Below are 17,190 nucleotides of genomic sequence, written 5' to 3' on the forward strand. Positions count from 1 at the left end.
GTTTTAATGATATAATTTACAGGCATACCAAAATTGGTATATGTTATTAGCATGTACTTGATTTTTAAGCATATTTATGTATTGAGTAATTAATTTTAGTTTTTAAAAGCCAGATCTACCCTTAAAAATAAACTATAAAAATGTCATTTAGAAGCTAGAAGACCTGTTTAAGTAATAACATTCAGGTATTTACACTTGATGACCTGTGACTGCACTAAATTGGAAAGGTAAATGCCAGCCTTTACATTGGAAAATACTCTTCAGTGGATTATCTGTGTGTGAGAAGCAATTTTACTATGTTGTTTCCAACAAAATGGGTGAAAGAATACTGAAAATGAGAACTGGTTTATTTATTTTTTTTGAGAACTGATTTTTAATCAGCTTTGTCGTTAACTAGTGCTGTTGTTTTGGGAAAGCAAGTAAACTCTATGTCCCAGTTTTTAAGTGTGTTAATCTAGGGGTTTGGACTTTATGGTCTGTAAGGTAACTTCTAGTTTTAATATATATTCTATTTTGAACCCTTTTATAATCATCTTTGCTTATTTAAAAATATACACACTAATTCAAAAAAATAGAAAAGTTCAGTCATCATTTTTGTTTATAAGTAGGTAGGTAGAATTCCCTTCAGTGTTAATTTCAGTTTTGCTATTAATAATGCTTAAATGAAGTCAAATTTGTTCTACAGTAATGATGCTAGTTTGCAGTTCAGGTTTGGAAATAAAATATTCAAGTATGCAGTACATAATATTAACCACCGGGTGGCCTGATTTCACTTTATTAAATCAACCGTAAATTTTCATACCTTGAATTCGATTGGACTTAAAAAAATGCAGAATTACCCTGTCAAGACAGTTTAAAATAAACTTGGAATTTTGGATTTTGATAAAAACTTCAGATTTGATGCAGTTTGTAACTTAAATTATGATCAAGTTGAAGTGATTTTATTAGAGCAAATTTTATAGAACTATTGATAATTCTTTAATTTTGAGCCAGTGATTCTTTTCAAATAAAAGTAAGTTTTAAATTCTCAAATTCTTCCTTTTGATACCTCAGTTTACTCCTATTTTAGGTGGAATAATTAGTATCCTTTAAAATTGAACTTCTCCCTAATGTTTTATCTTAATATTTCAAATATGAATAGTTTGTGTATTATTTCACCGGTTAAGTTATGGCTTACTCATTAGCTTACACCCAGTGTAAAGTTTCTTTTAACCATGTTCCTGGCCTAATGAGTCCTATTATTTGTCTCTGTGTACACGTGCTTCATTTTGCTGTTTCATAATCACCCTAATCATTTTGTTCATTCATAATCTAAAAGAACCCTTTTCATTTGAATGTAGTGCTTAGCTTATATATTAGACAATTAAAGAATAAATATTTTCTTTGACTTGAAAAATAAAACTGGCAGAGTAATTCTGGTAACCAAGTCCTGGATGAAGATTCAGAAACCAAATTCCTTTTCTATTTTTGCTTTGTGGCTAGCAAAATAATTTCACCTATTTTTTTGCTGTCTTTTAGATTAGTCATCCTAGGCTAAAAATGGCTTATTTGTTTATGTAGGAAGGAGTTGATTTTACTTAGTTATTATGTCTTATCATCATTGAATTGCTACAGTATAAAAATGCTAAAAGATATTAAAAGGCAGAAAATAGAACAGATTTGTTTTGATGGTGTCTAACCATTATTAAGCAATGGTCAAAGTACAGTATTGGTGAATTATCTGTGGGTTTTTTATCCCTTTTCTTTTTTTCTTTTTTTTTTTTTTTGGCAAATTGTAGATATTCTCAGGCACCTTTCTGTTATAGCTAGTGATATTGATAATTTTCTAGGATCTTACTCGGTCACATTTACTTAAAAGTTACATCATTCTTTCAATAATTGCTTAACTAATATAGAAATAATTTATGCTAAAACTGAGAAGTAGCTAGGTGGATACACTCCAGGAAAGTCCCAGTGGTAGAGATGATTCTAAGAATTCTACTTTAATCTTCCCTCGCATTCACCCACTCAAAAAACCCAGCTTCCTGAACATTGACTGGGCTGTATAACTCTCCGAAACTGATGACCATGCTGATGCAAAACAGAGAATGAAACCTCATGTAGAAATAGAAATTTCTCACAAATCAAGCATGTGGTTAAAAAATAAGGCCAAATTTTAAAGTTTAATAAGTTTTTAGGAAAATTACTCCCTGGAAATTAGTCTTTTGATCAAAGTAATATCTTTGGACTCATATCCTTAATATAAAATATTTTTATAAGAGCCTACAGTGAATTTTGTACAGATTAGATGTGATATATTTTTTGAACACTCAAGATTTATATAGGGAAGTCCCCAAATTAAACATTGTTTTGATCTAGAAATAACCTAATTTTTAAAAGTAGTCTCAGATATGCTGTTGTGAAAGCTGTTGCAATCTAAGGGGAGGGACGAAGAGGGGAACCTGTGAAAAGCACAACTGAGGGCTGTTTGGGATGGCAGGAAGTGGTAATGTCGCTGGGGACAGTTCTAGGAAAAGTTAGGCAGTATTAATAGACTCCCCAAAGAACCCCTTCTGTACTGAATATTTTGTTTGTTTCAGCAGGTTATGCTTCTTAAAATTCTACCACTTGGAGGTGCATTTGGATTTTGAAAGTCCCTTTTTAATAAATGGGAATGCCTTTCCTCTTCTCCTAGTGGTATTTTCATTCGTTAAAAAAAATTTTTTCTCTCTCATATCCACTTGAGATCAGCTGTATTGAGGGAGATGGAAGTTTTCATTGGGTTGGAAGGGAGTGAGGCAGTTTGGAATACCGAGTACTTGGAGGAGGTAAGAGAGCAAGGAAGACCGTTGATTACTCATTATTTTACAAATATTACAGGTACTGTGCTTGATGCTGAGAGGTGAATGTATCAGATATGATCTTTGCGCTCCTGAACTTGATATTTGATTGGGAAGGTTGGCATGTAAGATGAATGCTAAAAAGGAAGGGTAGATGCTATGAGTTCATACAGATTGGATAGAAAGTCTCAATATGGTGTTTTTTTTTTCTGATTTGGTAGCCTTAGAATTGTATTAAGTCATTGGATCCTGAACTGCCTTCATTTTAAGTACTTAATCTTGGCTAATCAGGTGATATTTCTGATAGCTGAAGATGGCAGCAAATAACAGGTAATGTTTACTTAAACTTGTGTCCTTATTTTCATATTACTTTAACAAAACAAGCATAAGAGTGGCAGAATATTGTTACAAATAAACAGTGGCTTTAGGGAGAGAGCATTGGAATGTTGAAATGCATTGAATTGAAGCAGATAAGTAGCTATATAGGTAGGGGAGTTGGGGATCATGGTGTCTTGCTTGGTCAGATAGGAAGAATTTTGGTCCTGGGAGCAGCAGGGGGGCGGGGAGGTGAGGGGTTTGGGGGGCTGGGTGGTGCCTGGCTGTCTCAGTTGGTAGAATATGTGACTCTTGATCTCAGGGTCACAAGTTCAATCCCCACATTGGACATGGAGCCTTCTTAAAAGAAAAGAAAAGTGGGAAGTCTGGGTGGCTCAGTGGTTGAGCATCTGCCTTTGGCTCAGGTTGTGATCCCAGCGTCCTGGGATCGAGTTCTGCATCAGGCTCCCTTCCCTGGAGCCTGCTTCTCCCTCTCCTATGTCTCTGCTTCTCTGTGTGTCTCATGAATAAATAAAATCTTAAAAAAAAAAAAAGAATTTTGGTCTTATAGAACCGACAAATCAAGGGAAATCAGAAGTTCCTGCAAAGGATCTATAGACAGTATATATATTAAATATAGGCCTTGATTTTTCAGTTTTGTAAGAATTACACTGTATGTAGATATTAGGAACTACCCACATGTTCTTAAATGTATTAAAGTTAAATCCAACTTTAGCTGTTTGAAATCAGTGAATTTTTGGAAAGAGTTGAATCTAGTAAAGTAGAAATAATCTTGAATATTGTTGGGCAGTGCAAATCCAGTGTACATAATACTAATAGTGAGCTACCTTTCTGTGTCATGTGCTATATGAGGTGTTTTATGTGTTCTTTTGTTTAATTTTATCCTTAAAGAAGGTGAGATTATCCTCATTTCACAAACAGATAAACCTAAAGCCTTAAGAGGTTAATATGTCCACAGATGCAAATTAAGTAGTTAAGTTATATCTAGAAACTTGTTCTGATTTCAAAATCTATGTCAGATTTGTCTTTGATCTCTTCCAGCTTCTTGATATCTGCTTCCCTGTTTTTCTAGTATGTGGTAGTATACTGGTTAAATAGTGAATTTTGGAGTTCAGCCATGCTACATTTAGCATGACTCTGGGTAAGAAGTCACGTTTCTATGTCAAAGTGTCCCTATTCTGTAAAGTGGGAATAATAAAATTTCCTCTTGGGGATGTTGTGGGGTTTTAAGACAGAAATTTCATAGACTACCTAATGTCTGGTACTTAGAAAGTTTAAATAAATATTAGCTTATTATTTTCAGATGTTCATGACTCTATTCAATCTTCTCAAAATCCTCTAATTTAGTTTATCATAAAGACCTGCCCTCTTTTCTGGGGCATGTCCTTCATGTCCTCATGGCTTTATTTTCTGTATGCTGGTGATTGCTAAAACTGTTTGTCTATCCTAGGCCTCATACCTGAGCAGAGGATCCATGTGCCCAGTTCCCTTCCTAGATCTGCTCTCCCCAATAGGATAGCCATTCCCCATATGTTGCTATTGAGCTCTTGAAATGTGGATAGTCTTTATAGCATTGTACTCTAACTATAAAATGCACACTAGATTTTGAAGACTTTAGTCAGAAGAAAGGAATGTAAACTAGTTCATGATTATATTGAGTAGGTGTTGAAGTGGTAATTTTTAAAATATTTTGGGTTGAATAATATAACATTATTTTGACCTGTTTCTATTTTCAAAATATGGCTACTAGGAAATTACATGTGTGGCTGTGTTATATTTCTATTTGACAGTGCTGTTCTAGATATATTCACTTGTATATTTCCCAAGTGCCTAGCCCCATTCTCTTCTCCCTCTCAAAATTCTGTTTTTCCTTCATCGCAGTGGATAGCTTTGTTTATGCTCCCAAAGTCAGAAGTTTTGGAGGCATCCTTGATTCCTTGTAAAATTCTTTTGTTTCCACCTTTTTAACATCTCTGTTTCACATGCTTTTTTCCGTTGCTGCTGTTATTGCCTTAGTTGATTTATTCTTCTGTGGTTTCTTGATTTTTGTTATATTTAAATCTCTTCTACTCAAGGATATAAAAAGATGGAATTCTGTCCTTTTTTTAAAAAAATAGTATTATTATGATTTCAGTTTTAAAAATGTGAGATACTTGCTTCACCTGAAGTTTTTTAAAGTAGAATTCAAGTTTTATTTTTAAAAATAGCTACCCTGTGTCTTACCATTATTGAAAAGTCCATCTTTACCCCTCTGATTTGATGTCTTACTGTTACAATTTACCAAATTCCCTTTTGGGTTTGTTTTTTTCCTGGATATTCTATTCTTTTTCATTGACCTGTGTATCTTTTCATGTGCCAGTACTAATCTGTTTTATTTACTGTTTCTCTACAGTGTGTTTTCATACTAGATAGTGCTAATTGTTTATTTTTCCATATGAGCTATATAGATTCAACATGTTTAAGTTCCTCTGAAAATCTAATGGTATTTTTATTCATTAAATTTATGAATTAGGGGCGCCTGGGTGGCTCAGTCAGTTAAGTATCTGACTCTTGATCTCAGCTCAAGTCTTGATCCCATGGTCATGAGTTTGAGCCCACACACCCAGTGTGGAGCCTACTTAAAAAAAAATTTAAAAATACATTTATTAATTAATTTAGGAGGATGGACATCTGTTTTCCTATCCAGGAATGGGGTCTGAATGTTTTTTCCATTTGTTCAAATCTAATATATCTCACAATAGTGTTTTGTTTTGTTTTGTTTTAAGATTTTGTTTATTCATTAGACACAGAAAGAGACAGAGGTAGAGGGAGCAGGCTCCCTGCAGGGAGCTGGATGTGGGACTTGATCCTGGGACTCCAGGATCACAACCTGAGCCAAAGGCAGATGCTCAAACCACTGAGCCACCCAGGTGCCCAACATAATAGTGTGTCATTGCTTACTATACCTTGATCAAGTTATTTTTACATATTTTAATTTTGTTGTTTTTAGTAATGCTAATGAATCATTTCTTCCATTGTTTCATTTAACTGGATGTAACTATGTTTAGTATTTTACCCTTACTATTCTTAGGCTCCAATACTTTCTTACTTGGGTTATTGTAAAAGATTAGTAATTGATCTTCCTTTCTCCATTTCTCCACATTTCTGCCAATGATTTTTCTGAAACACGAGATATTTGTCTTTCCCTTACTTAAAGTCCTTTAACTCTTTAGGATAAAGGTCAAATAAAGAATAAAAGTCAAATTCCTTAGCATGACATAGAGGTTATCACTTGACCCCTGGTGGCATCTCATTTTTCTGGTGTCAATAAGAACTATAGCAATTTTCAGTTGTAGAACTCTAAATTTTTTATATTTTGAATAATCTAATTGGATGTATGTCTGTTAGCCTGAGAGGCTTCTTCAGTCATACCTGTATACACAGATTCAAAGATTGAAATCACAAATTTACATAAAATTCTTGATTTCACAATTAAGGGGTATTTTTGTTTGTTTTTTAGTGAGGATGAGGATGATGACCTTCAGTATGCTGATCATGATTATGAAGTACCACAACAAAAAGGATTGAAGAAACTCTGGAACAGAGTAAAATGGACAAGAGATGAGGTAATTATATGATAAGGTTTACTAATTTCATACTGGTATTTACTTGTCAATAATATTTAATAAAGATATTAAAGATATTGAAAAGCAAAACAGGAGAAAAGTTATTCATCAACTAAGGTGACATATTTTTCTTCCACCAGCGATGTGAATAGCGAAGGGATGTTGAGACTGATAGAAACAGTATAGTAAATGGGAGAGCTTGTATTATAGTGGTTTGTCCTTCTACAGATGGCCATCAGATATGACATGAAAGAATTAGAGAGTTATCTATAGTTAGGGATAGAGGAATAGGTGGGGGGAAAAGGCTTTCTAATTTTCATTCCTGCTTTAATAGGATGATAAGTTAAAGAAGTTGGTTGAACAACATGGAACTGATGATTGGACTCTAATTGCTAGTCATCTTCAAGTAAGTGAACTATTATCATATTTCTAACATAGATGATATAGGTCATTGGATTAAATTTACTGTTTTTCATAAATGTGTCTTCATTATTTTAGACTTGATTTCCTTTCTGAAAACATCTTGGTGGTTCTGATCTTTCTATAGTGGCCAAAGGTCAGAAAGTCTGATTTTCTGGTGATTAGTTTATACACAAGCCTAAAAAGATTACTAATCTAAAATGAAAATGATACAAAGTTTGGGTAGGGCTTTATAAATAAATATTTACTGATAAATGTTTAAAAACATTTGAAAGAAGTTAAATACATTGAAGTCTTTTGGTAGCTGATCGATAAAATCAGAGAAAGATCTATTGAAAAGTTTGTCATCTAATGTTTGCATTTTACGGTGTTATTGATTTTTAAAAGAATTATACTTAATGGTTCATCATACTATTCACATACTGTTCATTAGTATGTAATTTTATAATTTACAAAGTATCTTCACATACAGTCCTTTTGTTTCTTACTACAATAAAGGTAGTGAGGCAAAATATTCCTATCTGAATTTCTGTTTTGACTACCGTGGGTTTCAGAAGCTAGGTTACCTATGTTCTTTCTAAGTTGTTATGATGTTTTTCAACATAACCTGAAAATTGAGACCAGATAATGGAAAAAGCATAAGTTTTGGAGTAAGTCTGAATTATATTCAAGTGTCAGGTCTACTAGCTGTTTGGTCTTAGAAAAATTACTTACCTTCTTTGATTTTCAGGTTCCTTATCTATAATATGTAAATAATGGTACTTGTTTTTGTAGTATTGTTGTGAGAATTAGAAATAACATATAGGATGTTTGGTGCATTTCCTAACATTTAGCAGGTGTTCAATAAGTGTAAGCTAAATTAGAAAAATTTATTTTAGCTTTATTAGTTTAACTTCAGTGGTACAGTAGCAAATGAAGGGAACAAAGAACTGGTACGAGGACGTACAGGAACTACCTGATTATTTTGAAGAAAATGATAGCCTTACAATGGATCAGCATTGATGTTTAGAAGCCATAAATGAAGAAACTCAGTTTAAATAAAAATAATTTGATTATTTTTAATAGCTGGCACAAAGACAGCTATTGGTAAACAACATTATCCATAATCCTGTATATGAATTCATATTTTTGTAAACTCTGAATCACTCATGAAGTTAAGTGTTTTATTATTAATATATATTATATGTAGGAGTTACTAGGCCATGAAGTGACTAAAGCTTCATTTGTTAGAGATTTTTGGAATTTGAGATATTTCTACATAAAGTTTTCCTATCCTGGTAAATTAATTTACTTTTTAAGCTTCAACACTTAAATAATTTAACTGATAAGTAATGCACATCTTTCATATAGATGTATTTAGTTTTTTCTTGATAACTTGGACATTATCATTTATGAAAATCCTTCAAATACCATGCAGTGGTCTAGTAATATCTTTAGGGGTTTTTAAATTGTATAAAGTTAGAGTTAAGTACTGATGTACTGTATGAATTCAGATTGCTATGCTCTTTGAGTTCATCTGTCTGCTTTGTTTAGTTTTGTTTACTCCCTTTTTTTCCTCAATCTTAGATTTCTTTATGGCAGTATCTATGTTATAGCTTTGCATTTTGCTATGTTATGAGGCACACTGTAGAGATACATACTTATAAATTAAAATAATATATATAGTCTAAGCCCTGCCAAAGGCTTTAATTTAAATATGAATTAAGACACAGGTGTGTAAGATAAATATTACATTTTAAAGGGTTAAAAAAATTATTTAAGAGTAAGAGCACTCAGGGTTGGGGGGAGGGCCAGAGGGAGAAGGAGAAACAGACTCCTTGCTGCGCAGGGAGCCTCAGGACATGGGCTGATCCCTGGACTCAGATCATGACCTGAGCCAAAGGCAGCCTGACTGAGCCATTCAGGCACCCCAATAAATACTACAGTTTAAAGAATGTTATTAAATGCATTATTCTTGAAGATTTTCTTTTGAGTTAGGCTGATTTGCTTTCTGGAAAACAATTGTTCAATCACAAAATCAATTCTTTCCCAGAATCGTTCAGATTTTCAGTGCCAGCATCGATGGCAGAAAGTTTTAAATCCAGAATTGATAAAGGGTCCCTGGACTAAAGAAGAAGATCAGAGGGTAACGTGTTCATATTCTTTATTCTGACTGTGTAGGTGGACTGGCTTTTTTTTCTTCCTAATGTATTGTTTTGTCACAAAGGATATGTTTAAATCACTTTGATTTTGTTCCTTTGGGTGCTGCTTATAGAAGAATTGAAAGTTGAGTGTCTTGAAGTGTAGTTTTTCTGAATTGAGTCAAGCCAAGTATAATATGTATTGCTTTTTCTTTCTGGGAATTTTTTTACAGAAGGAAAAAATGCCATCAGTTTAGTCATCTTATTTAGAGCTTAGGTTAGCAACATTTAGGGTATAGCTTCTTGTTGAAAACTGAGTTACCATTTTAAAAACCATTTAATTTTTATTTTTATTTTATCTGATTACATAATAAGTAAGAAAGTCATTCTTAACTATCCCTCTTTACCTATAATGAGCCCTAGAATAAGGTAGATACCAGAGCATTGTGTTTCTAAAGGATTGGATGATTTAAAAACTAGGGTAAATCTTTGTGTTATAAAAGTTTGAGAAGAATGGGAATATTGATGCCCTCCACAAGGAATTGCCCTTTAGTTCATGTTTTTTATGGCAGAAACATTAATGTAGTTGGGGAATTAGAGCATGTTTCCTACTACTTAAAAAAAAAAAAAAGAAATGTTCACTAGGCTCAGAACTGATCTGACTTACCTGACAGCCAAAGATAGATTTTATAGTGTGTTACCTGTAGCCTTTTAGTGTGAGAAAGGAAGAAATGAAAAGACAATAAATATGTAGATCCTTCCTGCTTCCAAACTGATTTGTCTTTGAGCTGAAGCTTCTTTTAAAAAAAAAAAAAATACAAGAGTAGATAATCTTTAAGTCTCAACACTTTTACTATTATTTTAAATTAATGTTCATTGAAAACAATTTAACTTACAATTCACTTTAATTAGCACCTTGTATTTTTGATAAGTTTTGGGGTCAACTTTTGTACTTGACAAATAAATGATGGATGAGTATTAGTAAAATTGTTGTTGTGGTTTGTATTTAATGCATTAAAAAGAGTATTCTTAAGTTATGTTTTAAAATTTTATCAAGGTGATGCTTTTTTAATTGAAGTATAACTGACATGTAACACTGTATTAATTTCAAGTGTACCACATAATGATTTGCTATTTGTATATTGCTGAATGATCACAACAATGAGTCTAGTTAGCATCTGTCACAATATACTATAAAAATTATTTTCTTGTGATGAGAATTTTTAAGATCTCTAGCAGCTTTCAGATGTGCATTATAGTATTATTAACTATAGTCACCATGCTATACATTACATCCCCATGAGTTATTTCTTTTTAAAAAGGTAATGCTTTTTTAAACTTTGTTTTTCTGTTTCTTAGGTTATTGAATTAGTTCAGAAATATGGGCCAAAACGATGGTCTTTAATTGCAAAACACTTGAAAGGAAGAATAGGCAAGCAATGTAGAGAAAGATGGCATAATCATCTGAATCCTGAAGTAAAGAAATCTTCTTGGACAGAAGAGGAGGACAGGATCATCTATGAAGCCCATAAGCGGTTGGGAAATCGTTGGGCAGAAATTGCTAAACTACTTCCTGGAAGGTGCTTATATAAACGTATATATTTTCCCATACTTAAACTTGATCTTTATTAAGTTACTATTAGGTATGTTTGCAGATAATCCCTTTGACTTTTATTTATAATGAAATTTAGACAAGCAACCCTTTGGGCCTATTTGTAATAAATTCTGTGTAAGGCATAGAATTACTTAAAAAAAATGAAATAATAGCACTAATTTGTGCAGTAAAATGATAGACCTTTAGGTTATGTGAACAGTTAATGTACTCCCCAGATTGTTTACCTATCAATGCCAGTCAGACAGATCTTCTTTGTACAAACCTGGTTGGAATGGAATCTAAATTGAAGAGATTTCTTTTTTTTTTTCTTTAAAGATTTTATTTATTGATTCATGAGAGACCTAGAGAGAGAGAGGCAGAGACATAGGCAGAGGGAGAAGTAGAAGTAGGCTCCATGTAGGGAGCCCGATGTGGAACTCCGACCCTGGAATCATGGCATAAGCCGAAGGCAGACGCTCAACCACTGAGCCACCCAGGTGTCCTGAAGAGATTTCTTTCGTATTGGATTCTATGCACAAGATCTGAGAATAGCAAAGTAAACTACAGAAGTTCATTAGAGAAAATTCAGTTCTTTTTTTTTTTTTTATTTTTTTATTTTTTATTTTTATTTATTTATGATAGTCACACAGAGAGAGAGGATGGGAGAGAGAGAGAGAGAGGCAGAGACATAGGCAGAGGGAGAAGCAGGCTCCATGCACCGGGAGCCCGACGTGGGATTCGATCCCAGGTTTCCAGGATCGCGCCCTGGGCCAAAGGCAGGCGCTAAACCGCTGCGCCACCCAGGGATCCCCGAAAATTCAGTTCTTAATTATGATATTCAAATCATGGGAGTAGTATATATATCCATGTGGCTAAAACACAGAATTTCCCTCCGGGAAAGTGATATGCCCTTCTGTGTATATGTATACTATAAGTATACTGTACATTGATTGCATTGGTTTGAATGTTTCCTGATTGTAGTACAGTAGACCAACAACCTTGGGAAAATCCGTATCTCACTCGGAAGGTATGCATGTTTTTTTTATTGCTGTAGTTTCTGTATAGTACTTCATCACTTACAAAACGCTTTTACCTGTATACTTAATTAATCTTCATATACTAATGAAATATGCCAAGCAAACAATGCTGTCTTTTAAGGAAATTAAAGCATAGTGTTTTTTTGCATGTTACTGAACCTGGTTTAGGAACTTCCAATGTTTTCAGTCTTTTATATATATATATGTATATATATTTTTACTGTCCATTGAAACTAGCTTAGTGCCTTAACATAAAGTTGGTTCTCAGTAAATGTTTGTATACTTTATGAAGGATGAAATTTATACTACAGGTAGCTGTGGGTTGAAGGTTTACATTTTTATAAAGGAAATTTTAGGTGAAAAGACAGTGAAGTCTTTCCAACATAGGTATTCTCATTAGTGAAAGAATATTGGGATTCTCTAATTTGTGGTTTGCTTTTCTTGACCATGTTTGTTCCTGGCTTTTAGGTCTTTGCCCTCTCTATACCCTTTATCTGGAATGCTCTTTTTTCCTCCTCTTGTATGGCAGGTTCATTCTTGTCATTCTATCTTAGCTTCACTGTCACCCAGAGACCTTCCTGGACCACCTACCAAATTACCCTAGTTACTCACTTTTCTTATTTCTGCTTTAATGATCTGTATTGCACTGGTGTTTTTCTTTGCTTTTTTCCAACTGAAGTGTGGACATGAAATATTATATATTCTCAGATATACAACATGGTGATTTAACATTTATATACATTTTTAAGTGATCACCAAGCTAAATCTGGCTACCATCTGTCACCATACAAAATTGTTACATATCATTAATTATATTCCCTATACTGTACATTGTATCTTCATATCCTTTTAATTTTATAGCTGGAAGTTTGTACTTTTAATCTCCTCCTCCTATTTTGCCCACCCCCCAACCTCCCTCCCCTCTGGCAACCACCACATTGTTCTTAGTATCCATGAGTCTGTTTCTGTTCTGTTTTGTTTTTTAGATTCCACAGATAAGTGATATTCTATGGTATATATCTTTATTTGACTCTTTTCACTTAGCATAATACCATATGAGTCCATCTATGTTGTTGTAAATAACAAGATTTCATTCTTTTTTATAGCTGAGGAATATTCCATTGTATGCATGTGCCGTATCTTTTTCCCTTCATCTATCAGTAACTAATTGGGTGCTTCCATAATTTGACTGTAAATAACGCTGCAGTGAACATGGGTGTGTATATATTTTTGTATTAGTGTTTTTGTTTTTTTCAGATAAATTCCCAGAAATGGAATTACTGGATCATATGATAGTTTTACTTACAATTTTTTGAGGAACCTTCATACTGTTTAACATGGTGGCTGCATCTATTTGTGTTCCCACCAACAGTTCATGAGGGTTCTTTTTTCTCCACATCTCTGCCAACACTTGTATTTCTTGTCTTTTTTGATAGCCATTTTGGCCTGTGTGAGGTGATATGTCATTGTAGTTTTGATTTGCGTTTCCCTGATGATTAGTGAGCATCTCTCTCTCTCTCTCTTTTTTTAAGATTTTATTTATTCATTCATGAGAGACACATAGAGAGAGAGAGAGGCAGAGACACAGGTCAAGGGAGAAGCAGGCTTCCCGCAAGGAGCCCAGTGAGGGACTCAATCCCAGATCCCGGGATCATGTCCTGGGCCAAAGGCAGATGCTCAACTGCTGAGCCACCCAGGTGTCCCTAGTGCTCACTAGACATCTTTTTATGTCTGTTGGTCATCTGCATGTCTTCTTTCATACAGATGAAAATCTGTTCATGTTCTCTCCTCATTTTTTGTTTTATTTTAATACTGAGTTGTATGATTCTTTATGTATTTTGGATCTTAACACCTATTGGTTATATCCTTTGCAAATATCTCCTCCCATTCAGTAGGTTGCCTTTTTGTTTTGTTGATAGTCTTCACCGTATTAAAACTTTATAGTTTGATGTAGTGCTTTTTGTTTTTTGCTCTTGCCTGACAGATTCAAGAAAGTACTGCTTAGAACAGTGTTCAAGGGCTTCTTTGAGTAGTTTTGTGGTCTCTGGTCTTATGTTTAAGTCTTCTTTTTTTTTTTTAAGATTTTATGTATTTATTCATTAGAGACACCGAGAGAGAGACAGAGACACAGACAGATGGAGAAGCAGGCTCCTCACAGGGAGCCTGATGTGGGACTCGATCCCTGGACTGGGATCATGCCCTGAGTCAAAGGCAGATGCTCAACTGCTGAGCCACTCAGGCATCCCTACATTTAAGTCTTTAAATTTTGAGGGTTTTTTTGTATATCATATAAGAAAGTGTTTCAGTTTCATTCTTTCAGGTAGTTGTCCCCTTTTCCCATCACCATTTATTGATAAGACTGTCTTTCTTTTCCCCATTGTATGTTCTTGCCTCATTTGTTGAAGATTGATTGACTGTGTAAGTGTAGGTTTAACTCTGGGCTTTCTATTCTGTTCCTTTGACCTGTTTCTATCTTGTGTCATTACCGTACTGTTTTGATTACTATCACTTTGTACTATAGTTTGAAATCTGGAAGTGTGATATTTCCAACTTTGTTCTTCTCTCTCAAGATTGCTTTGGTTATTTGGTGCCTTTTGTGGTGTGTACAAATTTTAGGATTATTTGTTCTAGCTCTATGAAAAATGCCATTGTGTATTTTGGTAGGGATTGCATTGAATCTGTAGATTGCTTTTTGTGTACATTTTAACAATTCTTCCAATCCATAAGCATACTATATCTTTCCATTTATTTGTGCCATCTTTAGTTTCTTTCACCAATGCCTTAGAGTACAGGTCTTTCAACCTCCTTGATAAATTTATTCATAGGTATTATATTTGATGTAATTGTGAATGGTATTTTTTCTTAATTTTTTCTTGGTAGTTATTATTGTATTAGAAACACAACAGAGTTTCTGTACACTGATTTTGTATCCTGCAAGTTTACTGAATTCATTTATTCTATTTTTTTTTTTTTTTTGGTGGATTCTTTAGGGTTCTCTATGTATAGTCATGTCATTAGCAAATAGTGACAGTTTTATTTCTTTTCAAATTTGGATGCCTTTTATTTCTTTTTCATGTCTGATTACTGTGACTGACTAGGACTTCCAAAGCTTTGTTGAATAAAAGTGGCGAGAATGGGCATCCTTGTCTTGTTTCTCATCTTAGAGGAAGAGCTTTCAGCTTTTTACCATAAAGTATGATGTTAGCCGTGTTTGTCATATAGGGCTTTTATTATGTTGAAATATGTTTCCTCTGTACCCACTGTGATGAGAGTTTTTTTTTTTTTTATCATAAATGGATGTTGAATTGTATCAAATACTTTTTCTGCATCTATTGATTTATCCTTTATTTTGTTAATATGATGTTGATTGATTTGGGAGATATTGAGCCATCCTTGCATCCTTAGAATAAATCCTAACTGATCATGGTATATGATTTTTTTTGTATATGATTTTTTAATGTAGTTTAGTTTGCACTGATGTTTTTCTTCTTATTTATTTTTTTCTATTCTTCCTTCCTGTGCTGCCACACTTTCAATAAGAAAGTAAGCCTCATGAGAACAGGAACTTTCTTATTCACTGTTATATTTTCACTGTTTCGAACTGTGTCTGACTGACAGCTTATCTTTGAATTGAGAAAGTACCTAGTTTCATTATTTGTAAAAAATTGTTTTAAGTACTTTGTGAACTTCATACAGTGTTAAAATTTATGGAATCCTTTTTTTCTTTTTAAATTATACACTTTCATTTCTTAGGACTGATAATTCTATCAAAAATCATTGGAATTCTACCATGCGAAGAAAAGTGGAACAGGAGGGCTACTTACAAGATGGAATAAAATCAGAACGATCTTCATCTAAACTTCAACACAAACCTTGTGCGACTATGGACCATTTGCAAACCCAGAATCAGTTTTACATACCTGTTCAGGCACATATTTTTAATACCTTTATTATTTTAAAAAATTTCTTTAGTTGTTAAATGGGAGGATGTTTGGTTTCTTAATAGGACAAATACAACATATATTAAGAAGAATAGACATTTAAATTTCCAAACAGAAAAAAAAATTGCCATAACTGCTGTTAACCATTAATGGAGGTTACTTTCTACTTGTTTTGATTGATAAATATTTTGGAAACAAGCTCATTGAAATGTTTCCTTTTATATGTAATTTTTATACTATCTTGGTAAGAAACTTAGTATATACATTTCCTAATGCTATCATTCTTTGAATCTTATTTATGATTCAAAGCTTATGGTCATTTGTGCTTTAACATCCATTATAGTTTCCTTTTAAAAAAGATTTTGTGTAATTGTAGTATTGCTTATCTCTAAGAGGTAAGTGTGTATAAAATGGTTTTAAGGAGAAAATAGTCAAAATCCATTCATCTTTGGGAGGTGTGGTAAATAATTAATTGATTCTTTGATGGCATTCAACTTTGCTTCTCTCTCCCTAGTAACCAATCAGCCATGTGATATTAGTCTTTGTTTAGACAGGTTCATTTGAATAGAGATTCCCCAAGCTCAGGATAGGGCAAGCTCTATTTTCCTTACAGTGCATTTTCTTCTCTGCAAGAAATTAGTTAGGAGTTTTCATAAGGTTTGTTTTTTATTTTTCTGTCTGCCTGTCTGTCATGCCATTTTTCATGTTGAGCAATTCTCGGTTCTTGTTACATAAAATGTAAAGATTAAGTCCTGACTTAATCTTTTGTCTGGGTGTTAAAAATCTGTGGTTAGTATGCACAGATTTTATTTGAATTTACCTCATTAAATGAACATTTTTTTGGACATAATTTTAAAAGAACCATTTTTAAAAAGTAATGACATCTTAATTTACAAATAGGAAAACGTGGAGACAGTATAGTTATCTGCTGATACTCAATACCTTAAGGTTTTTATTGTCTGTTTCTTTACATTTTCCTTTAGAGTCCTAGATTTCAGCAGCATAAACTGAAACATTCTGCTTCTGTCTTAGAAAGGTTATCATTTAAATTTATTTTTTTAACTCATAGAAACATAGTTTTAAAAGTTATTTGGGGTCAAGAGAGTATTTAACAATCTCAATCAAAATATATTGGAAAATAATATTTCTTGTAGTTTAAGAATTGTTTATTATACATTTAATAATTCTTGAAAGATATATGTATTCATAATTCAACTCATTTAAGCTACTAAAAAGATCATTCTAATTTTGACTTGAAAGAAAAAGTGGATTGGTTTGAAATATTGTCAAAGATTTAAATGAAAAGTTTGAGAAAAAT

The 17,190-nt window shown here is 33.1% G+C and overlaps 1 protein-coding gene across 2 annotated transcripts in view; it reads left to right on the top strand.

Annotated features, from left to right (window-relative positions):
* The window catches only part of MYBL1 (MYB proto-oncogene like 1), a 35,013-nt gene that overhangs the window by 3,098 nt on the left and 14,725 nt on the right, over nt 1-17,190 (top strand). For both annotated transcript variants that reach the window (XM_072804403.1, XM_072804404.1), the window contains exons 2-6: nt 6,655-6,760; nt 7,095-7,166; nt 9,213-9,305; nt 10,660-10,880; nt 15,685-15,859. In XM_072804403.1, the coding sequence (XP_072660504.1) occupies nt 6,655-6,760; nt 7,095-7,166; nt 9,213-9,305; nt 10,660-10,880; nt 15,685-15,859 (667 nt within the window). The remainder of the gene's footprint in view (nt 1-6,654; nt 6,761-7,094; nt 7,167-9,212; nt 9,306-10,659; nt 10,881-15,684; nt 15,860-17,190) is intronic.

Source organism: Canis lupus, chromosome 28 (genome assembly GCF_048164855.1).
Source record: "Canis lupus baileyi chromosome 28, mCanLup2.hap1, whole genome shotgun sequence".
NCBI classification, from domain to species: domain Eukaryota; kingdom Metazoa; phylum Chordata; class Mammalia; order Carnivora; family Canidae; genus Canis; species Canis lupus.